Source organism: Podarcis pityusensis, assembly GCF_964106645.2.
Source record: "Podarcis pityusensis genome assembly, chromosome: 2".
Classification (NCBI taxonomy): Eukaryota; Metazoa; Chordata; class Lepidosauria; order Squamata; family Lacertidae; genus Podarcis; species Podarcis pityusensis.
Window position 1 is genome coordinate 108,933,611 of NC_138029.1, and position 26,906 is coordinate 108,960,516.

Consider the following 26,906-nt stretch of genomic DNA (forward strand, 5'->3'; position numbering starts at 1 on the left):
ATAAAATTTATATACTACTTAATTGCAAAGAAAAAGCCCCCCAAAATCAACAAGCTTTACAAAAAGAATAAACCAGTGGATGGACTATATGGAATTGGCTGAGATGACCGGCAGAATTCGAGATCAGGAAGAAGGGTCGATGGAAGAAGATTGGAAAAAATTTAAAATATATCTTCAAAAATACTGTAATATAAAAGAATGTTAGAAAGAGGTTGGAAAAGAATATTAGGCCGTTCTGGCAGATATGATATAATGGAGTAAGTAAAAATGAAGTGTAAAATGAGGATAGAGGAGGATTAATTACATCATTGAATGTTAAAATAAGTAAATGAAAAGAAGGTTAGAAGGATTTGCTGGAAATACGATCTAAACTAGAATACAAAGCAGGGAGGTGAGAGGAAGTCATGGAAATAAGCAAAAGGGAAAAAGGTTGTAAAGGTTTAATTTGATTTTTGTCATACTTTATTGTAATGTATTTTTTATTTTTTGTTGAGTTTTTCTTATTGTCTGTTTTTTGTAACATGTTTTATTCTTTTTTGTATGGTTTTTTCTTTCTTTTTGTAATTTTAAAATTGGAATAAATATTCTTTAAAAAAAACAACAAAAAGAATAAACCAGTGAAATAGTAAAAACCATTAAAACACTGAGGAAATTAAAACCAGCAATAAACTAAAGACACAGCAGCATTCCAGATAGGCTTGTCTAAACAAAATTGTTTTAGCAAGCACCAAAAAGAGCACAATAGAGTTTCCAAGTCCTGGCCATTGAGCATTTCTCCTGATTTCTTTGCACAATGATCACAAGGAGATTTTACAAAATCTGCTACTTGTTGAGTAATAGGAATAATTTATTATTTATACCCCACCCATCTGGTTGGTTTTCCACAGCCACTCTGGGCGGTTCCCAATAGAATATTAAAAACATAACAAAACAGCAAACATTAAAAACTTCCCTAAACAGGGTTGCCTTCAGATGTCTTCTAAAAGTCAGATAGTTGTTTATCCCCTTGACATCTGGTGGGAGGGTCAGTTCAAAGGTAGCCCCACGTAGAGCGCATTGCAGTAGTCCAAATGGGAGATAACCAGAGCATGCACCACTCTGGCAAGACAGTCCATGGGCAGGTAGGGTCTCAGCATTCATTCTGATTTCTTCTGCAGGGAGGTTATACAACATTGCCTCGAGCAATGTTAAGTGGCACTTTCAAGAGCATTTCCCCATCGTTAGGGTGAAGGGAAGAGTGGGTTTGTTTCATAACAGTGCTGAGCTGGTCCTCTTTAATTCCACAACCTGAACTAGCTGGCTAAATCCCACCTGGAAGCTCTCAGAGATTCTTCTAACGCACTGTATTTTAAAATGCTCTATCATTGTTGTTTATGTTGTGCAAAGAGTGGACGAACAGTAACTCTACAATTATGAACGGTGTTTCCCACATGCTTTTGCTTTGTGTTTTCAAGCGGAATCCTGGCAAATGAAGGAGGAATGGGAGAAGGAAATATTACATCCTGGACGGTTTTCCTTCTTGTCGGGCTTCAGCACCAGAGGTCACCCAGGGTTTTTCTTGGTCTGATGCTTTTCATGTTTGTAATAGCTCTGGTGGGAAACGGACTCCTTCTTTTCCTAATGAGAACGGACTCTGGCCTGCAGACGCCAATGTACTTCTTCCTCAGCCAGTTAGCCTTCATGGACCTCTGCCAGGTTCTCTCGATTGTTCCTTCCATGACAGTGAATTTTGTAACCCAGAGATATGACACTTCACTCTGTGGGTGTGTTATCCAGATTGCTGTCACGCTGACACTGGGTGGAGCAGAATGCCTGATCCTGGCTATCATGTCCTATGATAGGTATGTGGCTATTTGCAGGCCCTTGCAATATCCAATCCTCATGAGAGGGGAAATCTGCTATCTGCTGTCAGTAGCGGCCTGGTGTTGGTCTTCTGTGCAGGCCCTAACCTGTTCCCTTTATGTTCTGCCTCTTCCCTACTGCAAATCCAATGTGATCAACCATTACATGTGTGATTATCCAGCCCTTGTACAGTTGTCCTGCTCTGACAATTCTGCCTTCAATAAAGTCACATATTTTGGGGATTTCCTAGTTTTTCTCATCCCCATCTCAGTCATCCTGGCTTCCTACATAGCCATTTTCCTTCAAGTCCTCAGAGCACACACCTCTGGAAGTGGCCATAAAGCCCTGGGGACCTGCTTGTCCCATTTGTGTGTGGTGGGGATCTTCTACGGATTGGCCATTTTGATGTACATGACACCTACGTCCTCCTACACACCAGAGAAGTCCATGGTTATCATAGCCTTTTGCACCATGGTCCCTGCCATAACGAACCCTTTTATATACAGCCTGAGGAACCGGGACGTGTTGGCGGCATTGAGAAAACTCCATGCAAAATGTGCAGTGCTTAAAATTATTTGTTAGATAAACAAACGGGCAGGTCCTGGAGGAGCCAGCGAAATCGACTTCCGGAAATACAATGGAAGGTTATGACGAAGGACAGAAGCAATGTCTGTTTATAGACTGTCCGTACTAGTCTCTCTCAGCCCCCATCCTGCCTCCTTGGCTACTCCGAAGAATCCACGTCATGCAATAGCCAAACCAATATGATCAGTTTCCACCTCTTTATTCCACCCCCCCCCCCGCACCTTATTTGCAGTGCCTTCCCTGTTTCCTGTGCCTTCGCTGTGCTTGTGTTTGAAGTCTAGATAAGTGTCACACTTGACACTTGAACATGTTGGGTGACATTTTGGTTCACTTTTGGGTGGGGTGGAGTGGGGTGGGAAATGCCTTTGCGGGCAACATTCTGAGCTTTTTTTCAGCTTGTTTGGGAAGCCAGACATTTAATGATATCTAATTTGCTGCTTACCATGTTGTTGGAAATGAAACACTGGTGCGAAGACTGGGGTCCTGGGACCCTTAAAATAAAACCTGAACAAAATTGGTGAAGCAGCAAAATGTTTCTAGAGACATACTGGCAAGGATGGGTGTCCAAAAACAGGCACACCCACCATTTAGTAAAACACACATTTTTATCACAAGTTCCTCCCCTCTCCTCCATTGGCTGTAGGCTCACCCCTGTTGACAACTCCTATTCCTCTAAATCCAGGGACCATCACTCCTAATCACTTTTACTCAAATAAGGCGGGGTGTTCCTATGCTTTCACACATCTACTCAAGCGATAAAGCCACACCCTAACCACCGCTTAGGCATGTATGAGATATGCCCTGCCCAAGCTCACTGAGGTGTCCCGATAAACCATCACCTAACAGCAATCCGCCCTGTTTTGGGGCATTCTATCCACAAGCCAGTAAAGATAAGCCTCTAAGTGAGTCCGTGGTTTCTTAGCTGTTGAAGCCATCTACTCAGATGCTGTAACTGTTTGAGGCCTATGACCTCTTATGATTTTATGAAAAGGCGACATTTTTATTCCTTACACATGTGCAGAACAAATCTCTGTGACTGTGATCCCTTGGGTTTCCATTCCCCACCCCCTTTGTGTGACCCTGCGGGCTGGCAACCCACGCTACACCACTGCTAGAAAGCATGGGTCTGAGCAGTTTTCTGCTTGCCCTGTGCTTTCTAGGCATGGGGCTGGGGAGTTTGCCTTTGCTGCACTGCTTTCCCTGTGCCCGTTGTTGTTCAACATATTTGTAAATGACTTGGATGAAGGAATTGAGGGGATGCTCATCAAATTTGTAGATGACCCCAAACTGGAAGGGGTAGCTAATGCCGTAGAAGACACAATCGGGATACAAGATGACCTTAATAGGTTGGAGAACCGGGCCCAATCTAGCGAACTGAATTTCATAAGGGACAAATGCAAGGTTCTGCGATTAGGCAGGCAGAGTCAGCTGTACCAATATAAGATGGGGGACACCTAGCCAGGAGTATATGTGAAAGGGATCTAGGGGTCTTAGTAGACCCATAATATAATAAAGCCTTACGAGGAACAGTTTGGGAGCTGGGTATGTTTAGTCTGGAAAAGAGGAGACTGAGAGGAGATATGGTAGCCATTTTCAAATATGTCAAGCATTGCCACATGGAAGAAGGAACCAACTTGTTTTCTCTTGCTCCAGAGAATAGGATCCGGATCAGTGGCTTCAAGTTACGAAAAGGAGACTCCAACTAAACATCAGAAAGAACTTTCTGACAATAAGAGCTGTTTGGCAGTGGAACAGGCTCCCACGACAGGTGATGGACTCTCCTTCCTTGGAGGTTTTTAAGCACAGGTTGGATGGTCATCTGTCATGGATGCTTTAGCTGAGATTTCTGCATTGCAGGGGGTTAGACTAGAGGACGCTTGAGGTCCCTTCCATCTTCCAAATGATAGAAATTTAACTGTTGTTTTGGCCCAGCCCACCACTGGCATGCAATCCTTAAAAGGTAGGTTGCAAGTCTTCCTAGTCTGCCCAATGCCATAAAACCAAAAAGGTAAAAGGTAAAAGGTAAAGGACCCCTGGACAGTTAAGTCCAGTCAAAGATGACTATGGAGTTGTGGTGTTTATCTTGCTTTCAGTCTGAGGGAGCCGGCGTTTGTCCACAGACAGCTTTGCAGGTCATGTGGCCAGCATGACTCAACCACTTCTGGCGCAAGTGGACACAGTGACGGAAACCAGACCGCACAGAAATGCCGTTTACCTTCCCACCACAGAGGTACCTATTTATCTCCTTGCACTGGCATGCTTTCGAACTGCTAGGTTGGCAGGAGCTGGGACAGAGCAACGGGAGCTCACTCCATTCCAGGGATTCGAACCACTGACCTTCCAATTGGCAAGCCCAAGGGGCTCCGTGGTTTAGACCACAGCACTACCCGCATCCCAGAACTATAAGGAGAACCCTGTTGGCTCAGCCTTTTTAGTTGAGCATCCTGTTTTCACAGTGCCCAGCACCCCATGTCTGTGAGGAGCCCATAAGTAGGACCTCACCACTGAACATTTGAATCTTCTTTTTTTATTGTTCAGTAGAAGGGTGGGAGCATGAATCCTCATCCACAACATTATAAAATACTGTGCAAGAAAGTTACAGCAACTTTGGGATGTGAGTTGTAGGAAGTTTTCACTTTTGAACTGCATTAAAGTTCGGTAACAATTAAAATCTTGGACTCGGAGCCAAATTCCCTAAGGATGGAGTTGGCTGAACATTTCTCCATTGGGATGAGAGATACTGGATTGGATATGTGGCAGGTGAGAAATACTGGTTCTGGTTTGAATGTTTCAAAATCAAAAGGCACCTATCTTTTTCCTGTCTCTAGAAACAGGGAGCCAGTGGAGCTAAGCAAACATTTTGCTGTAAGCGTAGCTTAGGATATTTTCCGACTTATGCATGTTGCTTTATAAGAGAGTATGAATTGGTTTTGTTTATTGTTTGGAATTTTAAAAATCAAGCATGTTAAAGGGAAGCAAAGGCACATGTAGCTCTGCAGCCATGAATATAGGTCAGGGCATCCCTCCCCACTTCTTTTGAATATAAAATGAATGTGAACCTTTCTCATCAATGAAGAAGACATGTCTCTTTTTCACATAGAATATAGGAGAAATTATTTTTGCAATAGATGAAGAGTTGTCACCCCTTTAAATTTGGGGAGCTATAGCAGTAGTAATGATTGAAAAAGATTTAATTAACACAACAGAAGCATGAATGTTTTTCAACGGAGCCTGTGCAATTATATTTCATTTTAAAAAACTAATTTTTCTCCCCTCTTGCTGTTGTAAACAGAAGCGGTCGGCACAGGTATGTAATTCTTAACTTTTGTAGAAGTCATAGTTACTTTGCATTGCATCCAGCTCCATAGCCCCATGGAATTTAATGGACCTAAGTTAGTCCTGGTCATTAATTTCAATGGGGCTACTCTGGATGCAATCTTTTGAAGTGTGATGGTCCATCATGTTAATTCACTTATTTTTACTCAAAAATTGTAAGCATATGGTTAATGCAAGAATATAATCAAACAAGAAAATGTATTTATTTATTTATTTATTTAGTGTATTTTAGTTAATTTATATCCTGCCTTACCCTCCAGGAATGGCCAAAGGATTAAAAAGAGAGCGAGATAAATACAAATTAGGGATGGGTTTATTTCATTTCATTTCATTTCATTTGCATTAAAATTAATTCACACTTCCAAAACCACTATGCAAATTGAAACACAGCTGTCCTTCATCTTTTCCCAACCAATGTGTAAGGACAATTGCTTGCAAAAATGTGTATTATTAGGAGAAACTAGCACTAAATGGCACCTGAATTTCCTGAGTATTTTTTAAATTATTATTAATTGCAAATAGCTGTGGGAATGTCGAGAACTGAATTTAAGATTGGAAAAATGAGAAAACATAACTGTTTACCATATCAGTGAAAAGCAATTTGGATTGGATTGGACCATATCAATGACAGCTCCACACACCTATTTTCAGAATTTTGCATCAGATAAAATGTAAAATGTATAGATTTAGAATGTGTATGAATCTGTGTTTTCTAGGAACTTTGGAAATGTACATTTTAATGTCAGGGTAATAAAATCCATTTGAATGTTTTGCTAATGTTTTCAAAGAGTTCAGTCATGAAGACATATAGACTAGCAGAGTAAGATTCTGGCATCTTTGCCTTACATCCTAATAGCCATTAAATTAAGCAACATTTATTATCATTGCATTCTTCCTGTACATGTGCTATCTTTAATTCTGGCTCACTATTTAAGGCTCTATGAATGGTGAAGATTATTGTCTTCTTCAAATACTGAAAGGCTCTGTTCAGATAAAATTTCTGCTGATAGTTGTCACTATTTTGCAATCACACACACGATCACATCAAGATGGTGATCTGTCTTTAGTTTCTTGCAGTGTTTTCCTGCAATGAAGTGCCTTTTGTTTTGTTTCCAATGTCATCCACATTAAAGACAGGATGAAAAGATAGATGCAAACTGAAGGAAATGATTGTTGAGACAAGTACAGTGGTACCTCAGGTTAAGTACTTAATTCGTTCTGGAGGTCCGTACTTAACCTGAAACTGTTCTTAACCTGAAGCACCACTTTAGCTAATGGGGCCTCCTGCTGCCGCTGCGCCACCGGAGCACGATTTCTGTTTTCATCCTGAAGCAAAGTTCTTAACCTGAAGCACTATTTCTGGGTTAACGGAGTCTGTAACCTGAAGCGTATGTAACCTGAGGTACCACTGTAATAAATTCTCCAGTTTGGAAGTTAATTTTAGAAATTCACCTTTTTGAACCAGAAATCAGGTAGTGTGTAAATATGGAGCAGACCAGATAAATAATAAAAGAGTAGAAACTGAGAAATATTTTCAGTCCTAAGAATTTACTTGCAGTCATGAAAACATGCTATTTGACTGAATTGCCTACCCATCTGTTATTAGCAGTAATATTTATATAACGCTTGATACCAAAATAGGCTTCTAAGCGGTTTACATGTAGGAAAATAGGATTGGAGCACTTTCAAGAAACCTGCTTATTGAGCATATATCCAACTTTGAGGGCCAATTAAATGAGATTGCATTATATTACACTTTCCCATCCATTTCCCCACCTTCTGTTGCCCAGAGGGGGGCAGCGGCAGGGGGGATGGACAGGAGTAGGTTTGTTGCACAAAAGAACCCAATCCACATTAACTGAGAAACCCGAATTTGCTGCTATGCCATTGAATCCCACAAGCAAAGTAGTGAGAATCTGGATGCACCCAGAGAGACCTCTAACATATTGGGCAGTATATGGACTTTAATGCATTCAATAGAACTTCCTCTTCCCTCCAGCTGTCCCATTGAACCCTCAAAATCTCAGCTGGAGGATTGGGAACCCCTAAATATTTTGGGGGGACTCATGGGGGGAGTAGAGAAGAGGAGGTCTTGTTGCACCAGCAGAACTACGTGTGCAGAGCATTGGACATTATGTTAAAAACTACTCTCCTTTTTGTTGTTTATGTTATGTGTACAGTGGATTCAAGCCTACAATTTGGCACACCACTTCTCACAAGTCTTCTCCTTGAGTCTACAGGTGAATTTTGGGCAAATGAAGGAGGGATGGTAGAGGGGAATTCAACATCATGGACCGTGTTCCTTCTTGTTGGACTTCAGCATCAAAGGTCACCTATGGTTTTCCTTGGTGCGATCCTCTTCATGTTCATAGTAGCTCTGATAGGGAACAGCCTCCTTCTTTTTCTGATCAAGACAGACACTGGTCTGCAGACCCCAATGTATTTTTTCCTCAGCCAACTAGCCTTCATGGACCTCTGCCAAGTTCTCTCAATTGTTCCCCAAATGGCAGTGAATTTTTTAACCCAGAGCTACAGCATTTCCCTCTATGGTTGTGTCGTGCAGATCTCTGTCATACTGCTCTTGGGTGGGGCAGAGTGCCTCATCCTGGCAACCATGTCATATGACAGGTACGTGGCTATCTGCAGGCCGCTGCAATATCCGGTTCTCATGAGGAGCAAAATCTGCAACATCATGTCAGTTGCTGCCTGGTTTTGGTCTTCTGTGCAGGCCTTGACCTGTTCCCTTTATGTACTGCCACTTCCCTACTGCAAGTCCAATGTGATCAACCATTACATGTGTGATTATCCAGCCCTTGTACAGTTGTCCTGCTCTGACAATTCTGCCTTCAATAAAGTCATATATTTTGGGGATTTCCTAGTTTTTCTCATCCCCATCTCAGTCATCCTGGCTTCCTACATAGCCATCCTACTTCAAGTTCTCAGAGCACACTCCTCTGGAAGTAGCCACAAGGCCTTGGGGACCTGCTTGTCCCATCTGTGTGTGGTGGGGATCTTCTACGTTACGGCCATTTTGACGTACATGACACCTGCCGCTTCCTATTCAGCACAAAGGGCCATGATAAACACTGTGTTTTTTACCATTGCGCCTGCCATGATGAATCCTTTCATATACAGCCTGAGGAACCGGGACGTCTTAACAGCACTGAGAAAGCTCTTTGCAAGATGCACAATGTGTCAATGATTTCAGCAGGAAACAAAATGGCAGGTACTCTCCCTTTGGAATTTATCCAGGGGCTGAAATATAGTTGGAAGGAACTTAAATGAGAGATACAAAATTTGTCTAAGGGTGCTTCAGATGGCCGTATAATTGTGGGATTCTTGCTACTCACGAGTGAACAGAGTCTGGAATCCAGAGTCTGATTTACTTAAATTGTTCTTAGTTGTTGTCATTGTTCATGTTGTTTTACTGTAAAACCACTTGGAAATATTTTATGGGGCATCATTTGTAAATCGAATCAACTACTAAGTAAATGAATAACACAGGTTTTCAACAGTGCCCATTTGGTGTTTTTGGCATTGAAATGTGTAGCTATTTTCCCCACCCCATATTATTCAGATTTATTTTCTCTGAGGAAAATCATATGTATGTCTGTGGGGGGGGGGGGGGAGGTGAATGTGTGCATAATGTTTTGAACAACCCCTTAATAATCTGATTTCATAACTGCTGTAACTTTTATTGGAATAATGCATAATTGGAAATTTTTGGAAAACCCTAAAACATTGTATAAATTCTAAGGATCATTTCCCCTGTCTAATATATAACCTTCAGTGAAAGAGCTGGGCGTATTCTGGGCTGCCAGCTCCACCACCTCTTGTAAGACACTGTTCCACTGCCCAACAGCTGTTACTGCCAGAACGTTTTCCTGAATGTTTAGTCAGAATTTCCTTTTCAGCAACTGGAAGTCATTGCCTCGAGTCCTACCCTCAAGAGCAGGGGGAAAACAAGCATGCTCCCTCTTCCATGTGACAGCCCTTTACATATTTGAAGATGGCTATCATATTGCCTCTCAGTCTCCTCTTTTCCAGGTTAAACATACGCAGGTGAGGAGGAGAAGCCATTCAACCTTTGGACCTCCTGAAGTGCCTTCCTCTGGTCAGATGGGCTTGAGACTTTTTCTCTGCAAGAAATATCTCCTATTTTGGCTTCCTGAGCGCATCTGTGGCTATTTTGTCAGGGTCCCCCCCCCCATATTTACCTTTTCCTTGTCCCTGTTTGTTTGTCTTGACATTCCCTATCCCTTCTTCCTTTGCTGAAATAATTTTTACAAAATCCCTGGGGGCTCACCCAAATGAAATAGGCTGTGCATGCCTACACAAGTGAGGAGTGTGTGTGTGTGTGTGTGTGTGTGTGAGAGAGAGAGAGAGAGAGGGGGGGGGGAGGGAGGGAGAAGTCTCCCTAGTCTGCCCCCTACCATAAAACCGCAAGGAGAGTCCTTCTGGATCAGCCCAAAGGCCCTTTTAGCTAAGCATCCTGTTCTCACAATGCCCACCACCACATGTCTGTGAGGAGCCCATAAGCAAAACCTGAGCACGGAACAGATGAATCTTCTGCTGCTTTGTTGTCCATTAGATGCGTAGGAACATTCACCATCATCAGCATCCTCAATATTTGCTCTGGACTAATTTTTTTTTGTTAAATCATTTTTATTAATTTTCCAATAAAAAACATCCAATTAACATATCAAATCATAATCCAATTAAAATAAAAAACTAAAATAAAAAAGATGGAATTATCATCCAGATTATAATTATTAATTTTTTGGGACTTCCCATAGTCTGGACCTTGAAGCATATCTCCAAATCTCAGTCCTGCCTCTCCTCGTTGTTTCCATATTTTCCACATCTCGATTTTAATGCTTTAAGGATCTCCGTCTCTGGCTCTACGATTCTCAGTCATGTCAGACATCACATATCCTTTCATCCATCGAATACAGCTTTATTTGTATATGTCAGAGAACTGCCATCAGCAGTCCCAAGCAAACAATGATTGGTAACAATTAAAATAATGGTTTCGGGGCCAAATTCCCTCAGGGTGGAGCTGGCGGAGCATTTCTCCATGGAGAGTAGAAATGCTGGATTGGAGATGGGCCAGGTGAGAAATACTGGTTCTGGTCTGAATGTTTCAGAATCAAAAGGCAGATATATATTTCCTGCTTCTGGAAATAGGGAGTCTGTGGAGCTAAGCAAACATTTCGCTGTAAATGTACGTTGGGAAATTTTCAGAGATATGCACGTTGCTTTATCAGGGAGCATGAATTGGTTTGTGTAGGTTTTGGAATTTTAAAAATCAAGCATGTCAAAAGGAAGCAAAGGCACATGTAATTCTGCAGCCCTGAATATAGGTCATGGCATTCCTCCCCCCTATTTTTGAATATAAAAAGAATGTGAACGTTTCTCATTAATCAAGAAGGCATTTCTCTTTGTCTCAAAGAATGGAAGGGAAATCATTTTTGCGGTAGAGTATGAATTGCCACCTCTTTGAAACTGGGGAGCTATAACAGTAGTAATTATTGTAAAAAATTAATTAACACAACAGAGGCATCATAGTTTTTCATCCGAGCCTTGGGAATTAATTTTCATTTAAAGGAACTAAAGTTTTCTCCCTTCTTGCTGTTGTAAACAGAAGCGGTTGGCACAGGTATGTAATTCTGAACATTTGTAGAAGTCATAGTTATTCTATATTTCATTCAACTCTATAGCCCCTTGGAAATCAATGGACCTAAGTCAGTCCTGGCCATTCATTTCAACAGATCTACTCTGAGTAGAACTAAAATGGCATGCAATGTCTTGCCACATGATGGTCCATCATGCTGATTCATGATAACACCAATTTACTTGTACTTAAGAACCTTGCAATCTTATGGTAAATAGGAAAAATATATTCAAACAGGAAAATGTATGTATTCATTTAGCGTATGCATAGTCCTTTTAGTTATTTTCTATCCTACCATACCCTTCAGAAAAAGTCAAGGGATGAGAAACAGGTATTTTTATAAACTTAGCACTACGCATACTATTTATTCCCACATGCTGCCTATGTGGCACTTCAAAATGTACATGAGATAAAATATTCTACTAGAAAAAATTTACTACACTACTCATGGATTTGCAGCTCTAAAGCAACTGAGCTACAACAGTCTGGCATTGATATTCTTTAGCTGTATCATTGACACCGGGCTTAACACCTGCCATCCATATCCTTTCATTTCAAACAGGAATATTTACGAACAGAGTATTCCATTCTCATGCTTAGGCTGAGTTTGGGCAGGATGGGGATTTTTGTGTCTCTCTAAGAACATGATAAAGCTTTGATAAATGACCCATTATTGTGCATTCATTTTTTAAATATTGAGTTTGCCCTTTCCTTCATTTCCATAAGAGCCTCCTGGATAGGTTAGAGTAAGGCAGGGGCAGCCAACCTGACGCCATCCAGATGTTGGAGCTATAGAACCCATCATCCCTGAGAACGGGCCAGAATCTATAACCCTGCTCCAGATAAGCTGAGAAAGGGGTAGTGCTATGAATGTGGAGGGACAGGAACATGGTCCTTCCGGTGGTTGCATGTTAGAGATTTCCCTCCTATAGCGGTGAATCTGGATCCCAAGTGACCCATTGCCAATGAAAAAGAACTGCAATGGGCTTCCCCAAAAGAACGAAGGAAAAGTCCCAAGCAAAAGTCCCAGGAATTAGCGATATGAAAGGAGAAGTTGGGGCTGGATCAACCTCAAACACCCTATTCTCCTTTCTCTTCTAAAACACAAGGTTGGCTGGGTTTTTAGGAATTATCCTACCATCTCCCAAGCCTTTCTGCGCCTTTTGTGGTGGGGGGAGCGGACAGGGGCAGAACAAAAGCACCCAAGCCACATTAACTGAGCAAACCTAAGCTGCTGCTCTGCCATTGAATCCCACAAGCAAAATACAATGTTAAATTGCTGTTTTAGGCTTTGCTTTCATCGGCTGGAAAGGATTAATCCTTTTTCCTTTACTTTCCACCAGAAAGCACGCCTTGGTTAAAGTCCACTTTGGTTTAAGACCAGACTTCCAGAACGGATCAAGAACGGATTAAGGTTGTAAACCAAGGTACCACTGTAGTGAGAATCTGGATGCACCCAGAGAGACTTCTAACATATTGGGCAGTATCCAGCATTGAAGATCTGCCTGCAAAATGGACTTCCATGCATTCAGTAGAACTTCCTCTTCTTTCCAGCTGCCCCATTGAACCCTCAAAATCTCAACTGGAGGGTTGGGAACCCCCCAAACATATTTTGGGGACTCTTGGAAGGGAGAAGAGGAGAAGAGGTTTTGTTGCACAGGCAGAACTAAGTGTGCAGAGCAATAGACACAATTCATTATATTAAAAGCTGCTCTCCATTTTGTTATGTTATGTATACAGTGGATTCAACCCTACAAATTGGCACACCACTTCTCACAAATACTCTGCTTAAGTCTTCAGGCAAAACTGGGGAAGTGAAGGAAGAATGGGAGAAGGGAATATGTCATGGACTGTGTTCCTTCTGGTTGGACTTCAGCATCAAAGGTCACCTATGGTTTTCCTTGGTGTGATCCTCTTCATGTTCATAGTAGCTCTGATAGGGAACAGCCTCCTTCTTTTTCTGATCAAGACAGACTCTGGTCTGCAGACCCCAATGTATTTTTTCCTCAGCCAACTAGCCTTCATGGACCTCTGCCAGGTTCTCTGCATTGTTCCCAAAATGACGGTGGATTTCGTAACCCAGAGCTACAGCATTTCCCTCTATGGTTGTTTTGTGCAGATTTCTGTCACAATGCTCATGGCAGGGGCAGAGTGCTTCATCCTGGCGACCATGTCATATGACAGGTACGTGGCTATCTGCAGACCACTGCAATATCCGGTTCTCATGAGGAGGAAAATTTGCATCATCATGTCAGTTGCTGTCTGGTTTGGGTCTTCTGTGCAGGCCTTCACTAGTTCCCTTTATGTACTGCCCCTTCCCTACTGCAAGTCCAATGTGATCAGACACTACATGTGCGATTACCCAGCCCTTGTCCAGTTGTCCTGTTCTGACAACTTGGCATATGATATAACAGCATACTTTGGTAATTCCATGTTCCTTGTCATCCCCATCTCAGTCATCCTGGCTTCCTACATAGCCATCCTACTTCAAGTCTTCGGAGCATGATCCTCTGGAAGAAGCCACAAGGCCTTGGGGACCTGCTTGTCCCATCTGTGTGTGGTGGGGATCTTCTACGTTACAGCCATTTTGACGTACATGACACCTGCCACTTCCTATTCAGCACAAAGGGCCATGATAAACACTTTGTTTTTTACCATTGTGCCTGCCATGATGAACCCTTTCATATACAGCCTGAGGAACCGGGACGTCTTGGCAGCACTGAGAAAGCTCTTTGCAAGATGTGCACTGTGTCAATGATTTCAGCAGGATACAAAATGGCAGGTACTCTCTCTTTGGAATTTATCCAGGGGCTGAAATTTAGCTGGAGGGAACTTAAGTGAGAGATTCAAAATGTGTCCAATGGTGCTTCAGATGGGCGTATTATTGTGGGATTGGTGCTACTCACGAGTGAACAGAATCTAGAAACCAGAGTCTGCTTTAATTAAATGGTTTTTAGTTGTTGTCATTGTTCATGTTGTTTTACTGTAAAACCACTTGGAAATATTTTATGGGGCATCATTCGTAAATGGAATCTACTAAGTAAATGAATAACACAGGTTTCCAACAATGTCATATGGTGTTCTTGGAATTGAAATGTGTGCCTATATTCCCCAACCCACCCCTTTTAAAACACATTTACTTTCTCCGTGGAAAATCATATGTATGTGGGTGGGGGTGGTACGCATGCGTAATGTTTCGAACAACTCCTTTGCAATACCTGAATGTCCTGTTTGCATCATTACCACTATATGATTTGTGATGGTAGCAAAAAATGAATCCCAACATTCATACTGTAGCTTTCTTACAAATTATAATAACATATCTTACAGGACTGCTGTAAATTTTCTTGGGATAATGTATTATAGGAAATGCTTAGAATGCCCTAAAACGTTGTGTAAATTCTAAGGAACATTTCCCCTGTCGAATATATATATATATATATCTCAATAACCTTCAGTGAAGGAGCTGGGCATATTCTGGGCTGCCAGCTCCACCACCTCTCATGAGAGACTGTTCCACTGCCCAACAGCTGTTACTGTCTGGAGGTTTTTCTGAATGTTTAGTCAGAATCTCCTTTTCTGCAACTAGAAGTCACTGCCTCGAGTCCTACCCTCAAGAGCAGGAGAAAACAAACATGCTCCCTCTTCCATGTGACAGCCCTTTACATATTTGAAGATGGCTATCATATTTCCTCTCAGTCTCCTCTTTTCCAGGTTAAACATACGCAGCTCCTTCAAGCATTTCTCGTAAGGCTTACTTTCCAGACCCTTAATCATCTTGGTTGCTCTCCTGTAAACACGTTCCAGCTTGACAACATCCTTCTTAAATTGTGTTGCCCAGAATTGGACACAGTATTCCAGGTGTGGACTGACCAAGGTAGAATAGAGTGCTTCTATTACTTTCATTGATCTGGACACTAGACTTCGGTTGATGCAGTCGAGAATAGCATTAGCTTTTTTTGGCTGTTGCATCACACTGTTGACACTTGTTAAGCCTGTGGTCCACCAAGACCTGTAGATCCTTTTCACATGTACTGCTAGTAAGCCAGGTGTGCCCCATCTTTTATTTGTGCATCTGGTGCTTCCTGCTGAAGTCCAGAACCGTGCATTTGTCCCCTATTGTCTCTAAAATGAAAAACACCAACACTAACACAGGGACCAAGGAAAGCAGACAGCGAGAGATGCAGGCAGAAGAAAAAGGCTGGAATGGATCTGGATTGGCTCTGCAGCTTCTGCCTGTGTTTGTCTCTGGAAGCAGCAGCGTGCTGATTGACTCCAGCAGTGCCCCCTGCAGATCCATTCCAGCCTTTTCCTCCTGCCTCTGTCAGTTTTTTAACCTTTTCCTTGTCCATGTTTGTTTATCTTGACATTCCCTATCCCTTCTTCCTTTGCTGAAATAATTTTTACAAAATCCTTGGGGGCAAACCCAAATGAAATACGCTGTGCATGCCTACAAAAGTGTGTGTGTGTGTGTGTGTGTGTGTGTGTGTGTGTGTGTGAAGTCTCCCTAGTCTGCCCCCTACCATAAAACCACAAGGAGAGTCCTTCTGGATCAGCCCAAAGGCCCTTTTAGCTGAGCATCCTGTTCTCACAATGCCCACCACCACATGTCTGTGAGGAGCCCATAAGCAGAACCTGAGCACGGAACAGATGAATCTTCCGCTTCTTTGTTGTCCAGTAGATGCGTAGGAACATTCATCATCATCCTCAATATTTGCTCTGAACTAATTTTAAGATGTATTTTAGCTAATTGATTGCCTGTTTTTTTTTTAAATGATATTTATTAGGAGTTTTAAAGTTACAAAAAGAGAAAAAGAACAATAGAAAATTAAACAAAACAAAACAATACCTTACAATACATAAAAAAACAAAAAACAAAAAAACAAAAAGCAATACAGTAAAACAACGAAAAAACAGAACAAAAACATTTAAAAACACATCCAACCTTTCCATGTCTTTACCTTTCATATACTTATTTCATCGACCTCCTCACACCTCCCTTTTTTGTATTCTAGTTCAATTAGCTATTTCAGCAAGTCCTTTCCATCTTTCTCAATTTTCGTTCTAAAATTTAACTTAAGACAGTCTAACCTTAAATTTTCCACTTTGGTCCATTAACAATCTATTTTTACTTAATTCTTTATAACATTTCTGCTAAAGCCATATAACTTCGTTCCAGCATCCTTCTAACATTCATTAATTTTGCAATATTTCTGTAAATATACTTTAAATTTTTTCCAATCTTCTTCCACCGACTCTTCTCCCTGGTCTCGGATTCTGCCAGTCATTTCCGCCAGTTCCATGTAGTCCATCAGCTTCATCTGCCATTCTTCCCGGGTGGGTAGATCTTGTGTCTTCCAATACTTTGCGATAAGTATTCTTGCTGCTGTTGTAGCATACATAAAAAAAGTTCTATCCTTCTTTGGCACCAATTGGCCGACCATGCCCAGGAGAAAGGCCTCCGGTTTATTCAGGAAGGTATATTTGAATACCTTTTTCATTTCATTGTAAATCATCTCCCAGAAGTTCTTAATCCTTGGGCATGTCCACCAAAGGTGGAAGAATGTACCTTCAGTCTCATTACATTTCCAGCATTTATTATCGGGCAAATGATAGATTTTTGCAAGCTTGACTGGTGTTATGTACCACCTGAAAATCATTTTCATTAAATTCTCTTTTAAGGCATTACATGCCGTAAACTTCATACCTGTGGTCCATAACTGTTCCCAGTCAGCCATCATAACGTTATGTCCAACATCTTGTGCCCATTTAATCATAGCAGATTTCACCGTTTCATCCTGAGTATTCCATTTCAACAGCAAGTTATACATTCTTGACAAATTCTTAACTTTGGGGTCTAACAATTCTGTTTCTAATTTTGATTTTTCCACCTGGAAACCTAGTTTTTTGTCCACATTATATGCCTCCATTATTTGATAATAATGGAGCCAGTCTCGCACTCTATTTTTCAATTTTTCAAAACTCTGCAGTTTTAATCTATCTCCCTCTTGTTCCAGAATTTCCCAATACTTCGGCCATTTGGCCTCAATATTGAGTTTTTTCTGAGCCTTTGCTTCCATTGGTGACAGCCATCTTGGGGTTTTATTTTCCAACAAGTCCTTCTATCTTATCCAGACATTAAACAGTGCTTTTCTGACAATATGGTTTTTAAACGCTTTGTGTGCTTTAACCTTATCATACCACAGATATGCATGCCAACCAAATACATTGTTGAAACCTTCCAAATCCAACACATCAGTGTTTTCAAGAAGCATCCATTCTCTCAGCCAACAAAAAGTGGCTGATTCATAATAAAGTTTAAGGTCTGGCAGGGCAAATCCACCTCTTTCTTTAGCAACTGTTAATATCTTAAATTTTATTCAAGGCTTCTTGCCCTGCCAGACAAATCTAGAGATATCTCTTTGCCACTTCTTGAAACAGTCCATTTTGTCTAAAATTTGCAATGTTTGAAACAAAAACAGCATCCTCGGCAATACGTTCATTTTTATCACAGCAATTTGACCTAGCAATGATAACTTCAAATTTAACCATATTTCTAAGTCCTTTTTCACTTCAGTCCAACATTTTTCATAATTATCCTTAAATAAATTCACGTTCTTAGCAGTCATATTAACCCCTAAATATTTCACTTTCTTAACCAATGTTAATCCTGTCTCCTTCTGAAACTTATCTCTCTCCATCGCAGTTAGATTTTTCTCTAAAACCTTAGTTTTCATCTTGTTCAACTTAAAGCCTGCTACCTGACCAAATTCTTGAATCAATTCCAATACTCTTTTAGTACTAGATTTTGGCTCCTGTAAAGTCAATACTAAGTCGTCAGCAAATGCTTTCAATTTGTACTGTTTAGCTCCCACTTGTATACCTTTAACCAATTGGTCCCTTCTAATCATATTTAGCAAAACCTCCAGGACCGACATAAAAAGCAATGGAGAGATTGGGCAACCTTGTCGTGTTCCTTTCTCAATCTTAAATTCTTCCGTCACTACGTTGTTCACAATTAATTTAGTCTTCTGTTCTGAATAAATTGCACCTATACCATTTCCAAAACCTTGACCAACCCCCATCCCCTGTAAATTCTTCTTCATAAAACTCCAAGAAATATTGTCGAAGGCTTTCTCCGCGTCCACAAATATCAATACTGCTTTAGTATTAATTTTCACTTGTAATTTTTCTAAGATATTAATTATGTTCCTCATATTGTCAGACAAGTGTCTGCCTGGGAGAAAGCCCGCTTGATCTTTATGAATTTCTTCTGCTAACACCTTTTTTAATCTTTTAGCCAAAATATCCGCAAAAATTTTATAATCCACATTAAGCAGTGATATGGGGCGGTAGTTCTTGAGTTGTGTCTTTTCAGACTCTATTTTCGGTATTATAAGTGTGATATAAGCTTCCTTCCACGACTCTGGTGCCCTTTTCCCTTCCAGAATTTCATTACAGACTTCCTTTAAAGGTTGTATTAACCATTCTTTCAGAGATCTGTAGTATCTTGAAGTCAATCCATCCGGTCCTGGGGATTTACCCAATTGCATGTTCTGAATGGCCCCTTCTACTTCCTGCTCCGTTATTTTGTAATTCAACATTAACTTATTTTCCTGAGAGATTTTTTGTAGTCCATTAATTTTAAAAAATCTATCAATGTCCATTTCTTTCCGCGTCTCCTGTGTATATAGTTGTTTGAAATACCTCTGGAAGCACTTTCTAATTTCCACTGGATTCTGTATATTCTTTCCTTCCACTTCCAAATTCGGAATGGTATTAAGCTTTTGTCTTTTTTTCATTTGCCAAGCCAACAGTTTTCCACACTTATTTGCTGATTCAAATGTCTTTTGTCTCATCTGTTTAATCTTCCATTCTATTTCCTGATTCATCATTTTCATATATTGTACTCGATATAACTTTATCTCTTTCAGGATCTCCTGCGACTTTGGTTTCGCTCTCAATTTCTTCTCTCCTTCCTTTATTTTCTCCAGGATTTTATCTTTTTTTTCGTTTTGGGTTCTCTTCTTAATTGCATTCTGCTGTATCAGAAAACCTCTCATAACCGCTTTACTTGCATCCCAGATTACTCTTTTTTCCACAATAGTGTTCATATTTATCTCAAAATAGTCTCTCAAAGTTTTTTTGGCCTTCTTAGTCACTTCCTCATTCCTAAACAAAGTATCATTCATCCTCCATCTAAAGGAGCCAATTGGCGTCAGTTTCATTTCCATCTTCACAGCATTATGGTCGGAACAAGTTTTAGGGCAAATTTCCACTTTACTAGTCTTCGGAGCCAGTTCTCTAGTTACCCAGATTTGGTCAATTCTTGTCCATGTCATTTTAGCCTCCGAGAAGAAAGTTCCCTCTCTTCCCAGAGGGTTCTTCGTTCTCCAGATGTCAACTAAATCCATATTTTCAGTCATGTCAAAAAAAGTTTTTGGTAGCCTACCATCCTTAGTGACTACCTGTCTCTGTGCCTTGTCCATGTTTGTAGACACCACTCCATTCATATCTCCCATCAAAATCATGTTGTAATCCATATAGTCTATCAGGATCTCATGTAACTTCTTGAAGAATTCCGATTTTCCTTCATTAGGTGCATAAATACCTACTATCAAAAATTTCTCTCCTTGTGATTGAATTTCAATTGCAACGAATCTTCCTTGGTTATCTTTAAATATAAATTTCGGTGATAGGCTCTCTTTTGCATAGAGGACTACTCTTTTTTTAACTTTGTCTGATGAAATAAATTCTTGGCCCAGTCTTTTATTACTCAATATCTTCCTATGTAGCCTTATCACATGTGTTTCTTGCAGACAGATCAAGTCCAATTGTTCTTTTTTAAGTAAATGAAAGACTCTCCGCCTTTTTTCCGGGGAGTTCAGACCATTAATGTTCCAACTTAATACTTGCAGTGCCATAATGTAGTTACTCTGATTTTCCTCCAATTGCACCCAATGCCTGCTCTTCTTCCGTTGGTGGTGTCGGTGTCACGTTCACTGGGCGGTCCAGTTCAAAAGATAATGTTGCTATATCCACTATTCCCCCTTTTGGTGATCTTCTGTCCAATGCTGTTTGCTCTAATCCTCTGTGTGGCGATCCTCTGTCAGACGCTTTTGACTCTTTTCCAAGTTCCTTCTGCAAATCTTCCTCATAGTTGTTCAAAAACTTTAGTTTGTCTTCTACTGATCTTATTTTTATTTTCCTTCCTTTAAAGCTAAAAGATAGGCCTTGAGGAAATTCCCACCTGAAGATGATTTTTTTCCTTCTCAGCAGGACAACCAAATCTCCATAGTTGGACCTGAGATCCAAAAGATGTTTCGGGATGTCTTTAAATATTTCCACTCTTGACTGTTGTATTTCCAAAGTCTTCTGGTAATGCCAACCCAAAATTCTATCCCTCTCTTCTTTAGATCGGAGGGTAATCAAACAGTCTCTTGTTCTATTCTTCTCTTTCTTCCCTCCTCTTCCAAGTCTAAAGGCCCTCACAATTCTAAATTCCTCTTGTTCCAAATCCAGGTCCCAAAAATCTGCAAATTCCTGCGTGAGATAGTCTATCAAACTATCCTTTTCCAATTCGGGTACAGCTCTAATCCTCAAATTTGTCTGTTTATCCTTAAGCTCAATCATAGAAAGCGTCAACTTGTGGTCCTCCAGTTGCTTCTGAAGGTCTGGAACTCTCTCTGTTTCTATTTTAATTACTTTCGCTTCCACAGCAACAACTTTTTCCTTAGCTTCCTCTGCGGTCTGTCGTGTCAAATTGGATTCCTGTATCAGCTTCTCCATGGTTTCTGTATTAGTATTAACCTTTTGTGTCAAGCTATTTATACTTCCTGTGTTCTGATCAATTTTAATACTTGCAGCATCTACTTTTTTATTAAGTTGTTCCAATGATTCATTTATCTTACTTAATGCAAGCGCTAGAGCCTCTTCTGATGTCATTCCTCTTGATTTAGAATGAGTTAGTACAGCCGCAGATGAGGCAGGAGGGCCAGATGTAGAGGCTCTTCGTTGCCAAGACTTCCCAGACCTTGTTGTTTTGTCTTGAATTGACTGATCTATTTTTTCTTTTCCATCTGCCATAACACTTAAGTAATTCAAGGTCAGTCCCACAGTCCCAAGGTCTTATCTTGCAGATGGAAAATTCCAGCTCTTGTAACACTTTCAGCAATTTCAGAAACTTCCTCTAGAGGGATATAGTTGCTAATTGTATTTGTATTAATCCAAAGTATCACCTTTTAAGTCACAGTTGCAACAATAAAACTAGTTTCACAATTACTTTTACTCCTTTTACTCTTTTTTAAAATCAGAAGAGAATAGTTGAAACAATGTATCTCTCTTACTTAGCTGGCTGTCAGTGAGCGGTCTATTCACAGTCAATGCAGGCTCCAAAGTACAGCAATCTTAATGGCAGCCCGTTCCCAGGTTCTGAGTTGTGGAATTTTAGCCTCCTTCCCTCTCTTTTGCAGGCAAATACAGTCCAAAACACCCCCCCCTCTTCTCCTGCTTCCAAGGGGGGTTCGCTATTTTTGATACTGGAAATTTAAACTTTTACAGTGAACTTTCCAAGGCTTTAGCTTGAGCCGTTTTGCTTCCGTCTATTTACAAAAGGGGAAGGCGGACTTCCTGTTTTGAACCTCCCCCGTTTCGTTGTCAAATTCAAACTTTTAAAATTCCAATTCTTCAATCTAGTCACGGGTAGTTGCTTTTAAATCCAATTGTCCACAGGAAAAAGTCAGCGCTCTCCGGCAACGGCTGTGCGGCTTCACTCCGTGAAAGTAGCAGTCGATTCAAAGCACCGCGCCGCTCACCCCACTTCACTCTGGATCCCCGAAAACGGGTTTCCCCGCGAGTAGGGGAGGCGCTGATGGTGCCCGCCGAATCCCACGTTCACAGGCTTCAACCGCCTGTGATTTTTGAAGGGTCTCCACCTTCGCCGCGGCGGCCAGACCCGATTTCCACGGAGCGGATTCCTCTTGTTCAGAGGAATTCCGCCATTACCGATGGCGCTAACCCGGAAGTCCTGATTGCCTGTTTTTAGGATCTTATGTTCTTTGTATACTGTCTTAGTTTCATGGTGTTAGCAGCCCTGAGCCCGGCTCCGTCCAGGGAGGGTGGGGAACAGATAAAATTTTATTTTTATTATTATTAAATATGCCCGGCTGTGAGGCGTGAAGGCAGTTCCCGGCAAGGCCCTTTTCACCTGGCCTAGGGGGCAGGGCCCACACACACCCAGACCTACCATAGAGGCTCCTTATGAGCCCTGAGGAATATCGCCGGCTATTGTTTTATTGTTTTATTGATTTAATATGTGGTACATCCCTTTGAGGTTTTTATTTTTTTAAAAAGTGGTAGAGAAATTAAAAATACATACATACATACATACATACAGTCCAAGAAAGCATCTTCAGCATCTTCAGATGGTGAGTGGTAGGAAGTTTTCACTTTTTAAATGCAATAAAGTTTTTTAACAATTAAAATAATGGTTTGGGAGCCAAATTCCCTCAGGGTGGAGCTGGCGGAGCATTTCTCCCTGGAGAGTAGAAATGCTGGATTGGAGATGGGCCAGGTGAGAAATACTGGTTCTGGTCTGAATGTTTCAGAATCAAAAGGCAGATATATATTTCCTGCTTCTGGAAATAGGGAGTCTGTGGAGCTAAGCAAACATTTCGCTGTAAATGTACGTTGGGAAATTTTCAGAGATATGCACGTTGCTTTATCAGGGAGGATGAATTGGTTTGTTTAGGTTTTGGAATTTTAAAAAACAAGCATGTCAATAGGAAGCAAAGGCACATGTAATTCTGCAGCCCTGAATATAGGTCATGGCATTCCTCCCCCCTATTTTTGAATATAAAAGGATTGTGAACGTTTCTCATTAATTAAGAAGGCATTTCTCTTTTTCTTAAAGAATGGAAGGGAAAACATTTTTGCGGTAGAGGATGAATTCCCACCCCTTTGAAACTGGGGAGCTATAACAGTAGTAATTATTGTAAAAAATTAATTAACACAACAGAGGCCTCACAGTTTTTCAACCAAGCCTTGGCAATTAATTATCATTTTAAGAAACCAAACTTTCTCCCTTCTTGCTGTTGTAAACAGAAGCGGTCGGCACAGGTACGTAATTCTGAACATTTTTAGAAATCATAGTTATTCTGTATTTCATTCAACTCTATAGCCCCTTGGAAATCAATGGACCTAAGTTAGTCCTGGCCATTCATTTCAACAGATCTATTCTGAGTAGAACTAAAATGGGATGCAATCTTTTGCCACATGATGGTCCTCCATGCTGATTCATGATAACACCAATTTACTTGTACTTAAGAACCTTGCAAGCTTATGGAAGATAGGAAAAATATATTCAAACAGGAAAATGAATATATTTATGTAGAGTATACTTATTCCTTTTAGATAATTTCTATCCTGCCATATCATCCAGGAAAGGTCAAGGGATTCATTTGAAAGTGAGACTTGGCACTACACATACTATTTATTCCCACATTCTCAGGTTGTGGCACTTCAAAATGTAGATGAGTTAAACCATTCTACTGGAAACAATTTACTACAGTACTACAGTACTCATAGTTTTGCAGCTCTAAAGCTCTAAAGCAACTGAGCTACAACCCTAGTATTCTTTAGATATATCATAGACACCGAGCTTAACACCTGCCATCCACGTCCTTTATTTAAACAGGAGTATTTACAAACAGAGTATTCCATTCTCGTGCTTATACTGAGTTTGGGCAGGATGGGGAATTTTGTGTATCTCTAAAGCATGATAAAGCTTTGAAATATGACCCATTATTGTGCATTCATTTTTTAAATATTGAGTTTGCCCTTTCCTTCATACCCATAACAGCCTGCTGGATAGGTTAGAGAAAGCAGGGGCTGCCAACCTGACGCCATCCAGATGTTGAAGCTATAGAACCCATCATCCCTGAGAACGGGCCAGAATCTCTAAACCTGCTCCAGATAAGCTGAGAAAGGGGTAGTGCTATGGACCTGGAGGGACAGGAACATGGTCCTTCCGGTGGTTGCATGTTAGAGGTGGCCTTGAGAGATTTCCCTCCTATAGTGGTGAATCTGGATCCCAGGTGACCCATTTCCACTGAAAAAGAACTGCAATGGGCTTCACCGAAACAACAATGGAAAAGTCCCACAATTAGCGATATGAAAGGAGAAGTTGGGGCTGGATCAACCTCAAACACCCTATTCTCCTTTCCCTTCTAAAACACAAGGTTGGCTAGGTTTTCAGGAATTGTCCTACCATTTCCCAAGCATTTCTGCACCTTTAGTGGTGGGGGGAGGGGGACAGGGGTAGCACAAAAGCACCCAATCCACATCAACTGAGCAAACCTAAGCTTGTGCCATTGAATCCCACAAGCAAAATATAACAGTAAAATTCATGTCAAATTGTTGTTTTAGGGGTTGCTTTTCATCATCTGGAACAGATTTCCATTACTTTCTATTGGAAAGGACACCTGGGTTAAAGTCCGCTTTGGTTTAAGATCAGACTTCTGGAACAGATTAAGGTTGTAAACCAAGGTACCACTGTAGTGAGAATCTGGATGCACCCAGAGAGACATCTAACATATTGGGTAGTATCCAACATTGAAGATCTGCCTGCAAAATGGACTTCCATGCATTCAGTAGAACTTCCTCTTCTTTCCAGCTGTCTCTTTGAACCCTCAAAATCTCAACTGGAGGGTTAAAGGTAAAGGTAAAGGGACCCCAGACTATTAATTCCAGTCGCAGACGACTCTGGGGTTGCGGCGCTCATATCGCTTTATTGACCGAGGGAGCCGGCGTACAGCTTCCAGGTCATGTGGCCAGCATGACTAAGTCGCTTCTGGTGAACCAGAGCAGCACACAGAAACGCTGTTTACCTTCCCGCCGGAGCGGTACCTATTTATCTACTTGCACTTTGACTTGCTTTCGAACTGCTAGGGGGGCAGGAGCAGGGACCGAGCAACGGGAGCTCACCCCGTCACAGGGATTCGAACTGCTGACCTTTTGATCGGCAAGTCCTAGGCTCTGTGGCTTAACCCACAGCGACACCCTCGTCCCTAACTGGAGGGTTGGGAACACCCAAAGATATTTGGGGGATTCTTGGAGGGGAGAAGAGGAGAAGAAGTCTTGTTGCACAGGCAGAACTAAGTGTGAGAAGCATTAGACACAATCCATTATATTAAAAACTGTTCTCTTTTTGTTGTTTATGTTATGTGTACAGTGGATTCAACCCTACAATTTGGCACACCACTTCTCACAAGTCCTCTCCTTGAATCTTCAGGCAAAATTGGGCAAGTGAAGGAGGAATGGGAGAAGGGAATATGTCATGGACCGTGTTCCTTCTGGTTGGACTTCAGCATCAAAGGTCACCTATGGTTTTCCTTGGTGTGCTCCTCTTCATGTTCATAGTAGCTCTGATAGGGAACAGCCTCCTTCTTTTTCTGATCAAGACAGACTCTGGTCTGCAGACCCCAATGTATTTTTTCCTCAGCCAACTAGCCTTCATGGACCTCTGCCAAGTTCTCTCCATTGTTCCCAAAATGACGGTGGATTTTGTAACCCAGAGCTACAGCATTTCACTCTACGGTTGTTTTGTGCAGATTTTTGTCACAATGCTCATGGCAGGGGCAGAGTGCTTCATCCTGGCAACCATGTCATATGACAGGTATGTGGCTATCTGCAGGCCGCTGCAATATCCGGTTCTCATGAGGAGCAAAATTTGCAGCATCATGTCAGTTGCTGCCTGGTTTGGGTCTTCTGTGCAGGCCTTGACCTGTTCTCTTTATGTACTGCCACTTCCCTACTGCAAGTCCAATGTGATCAGACACTACATGTGCGATTACCCAGCCCTTGTTCAGTTGTCCTGCTCTGATAACTTGGCATATGATATAACAGGATATGTTGGTAATTTCATGATCTTTTTCATCCCCATCTCAATCATCCTGGCTTCCTACATAGCCATCCTACTTCAAGTTCTCAGAGCACGTTCCTCTGGAAGTAGCCACAAGGCCTTGGGGACCTGCTTGTCCCATCTGTGTGTGGTGGGGATCTTCTACGTTACAGCCATTTTGACATACATGACACCTGCCGCTTCCTATTCAGCACAAAGGGCCATGATAAATACTGTGTTTTTTACCATTGCGCCTGCCATGATGAACCCTTTCATATACAGCCTGAGGAACCGGGACGTCTTAGCAGCACTGAGAAAGCTCTTTGCAAGATGCACAATGTGTCAATGATTTCAGCAGGAAACAGAATGGCAGGTACTCTCTCTTTGGAATTTATCCAGGGGCTGAAATTTAGTTGGAAGGAACTTAAGTGAGAGATACAAAATTTGTCAAAGGATGCTTCAGATGAACGTATTATTGTGGGATTCTTGCTACTCACGTGTGAACAGAGTCTTGAAACCAGAGTCTGCTTTAATTAAATTGTTTTTAGTTGTTGTCATTGTTCATGTTGT

General features: G+C 41.3%; 4 protein-coding genes and 1 pseudogene across 5 annotated transcripts in view; all 5 read left to right on the forward strand.

Moving 5' to 3' along the window:
• The window catches only part of LOC308469934 (olfactory receptor 2Z1-like), a 29,038-nt gene extending 24,253 nt beyond the window's left edge, over positions 1 to 4,785 (forward strand). The window contains exons 4-5 of the transcript XR_013982155.1: positions 4,081 to 4,195; positions 4,521 to 4,785. The gene's annotated coding sequence lies outside the window, so the exon portion shown is untranslated. The remainder of the gene's footprint in view (positions 1 to 4,080; positions 4,196 to 4,520) is intronic.
• Positions 1,509 to 2,424, forward strand: LOC308465083 (olfactory receptor 2V1-like; the record flags this gene model as incomplete). The annotated part of the gene is made up of 1 exon (XM_080984918.1): positions 1,509 to 2,424. Exon 1 carries the CDS (start codon positions 1,567 to 1,569, stop codon positions 2,422 to 2,424), a length of 858 nt encoding a protein of 285 aa, XP_080841044.1. The 5' UTR covers positions 1,509 to 1,566.
• A 3,481-nt stretch (positions 4,786 to 8,266) lies between the features above and the next one.
• On the forward strand, positions 8,267 to 8,965 carry LOC308471748 (olfactory receptor 2AK2-like; the record flags this gene model as incomplete). The annotated part of the gene is made up of 1 exon (XM_080996002.1): positions 8,267 to 8,965. One exon carries the CDS (start codon positions 8,267 to 8,269, stop codon positions 8,963 to 8,965), a length of 699 nt encoding a protein of 232 aa, XP_080852128.1.
• A 4,390-nt stretch (positions 8,966 to 13,355) lies between these two features.
• LOC308470030 (olfactory receptor 2AK2-like) lies at positions 13,356 to 14,262 on the forward strand (annotated as a pseudogene). The gene has a single exon. The product of its transcript is annotated as an olfactory receptor 2AK2-like (transcript).
• Positions 14,263 to 25,942: 11,680 nt separating this feature from the next.
• On the forward strand, positions 25,943 to 26,906 carry LOC308470065 (olfactory receptor 2T27-like). The gene has a single exon (XM_080993320.1). The coding sequence runs from the start codon at positions 25,951 to 25,953 to the stop codon at positions 26,683 to 26,685; it is 735 nt and encodes a 244-aa protein (XP_080849446.1). The 5' UTR covers positions 25,943 to 25,950; the 3' UTR covers positions 26,686 to 26,906.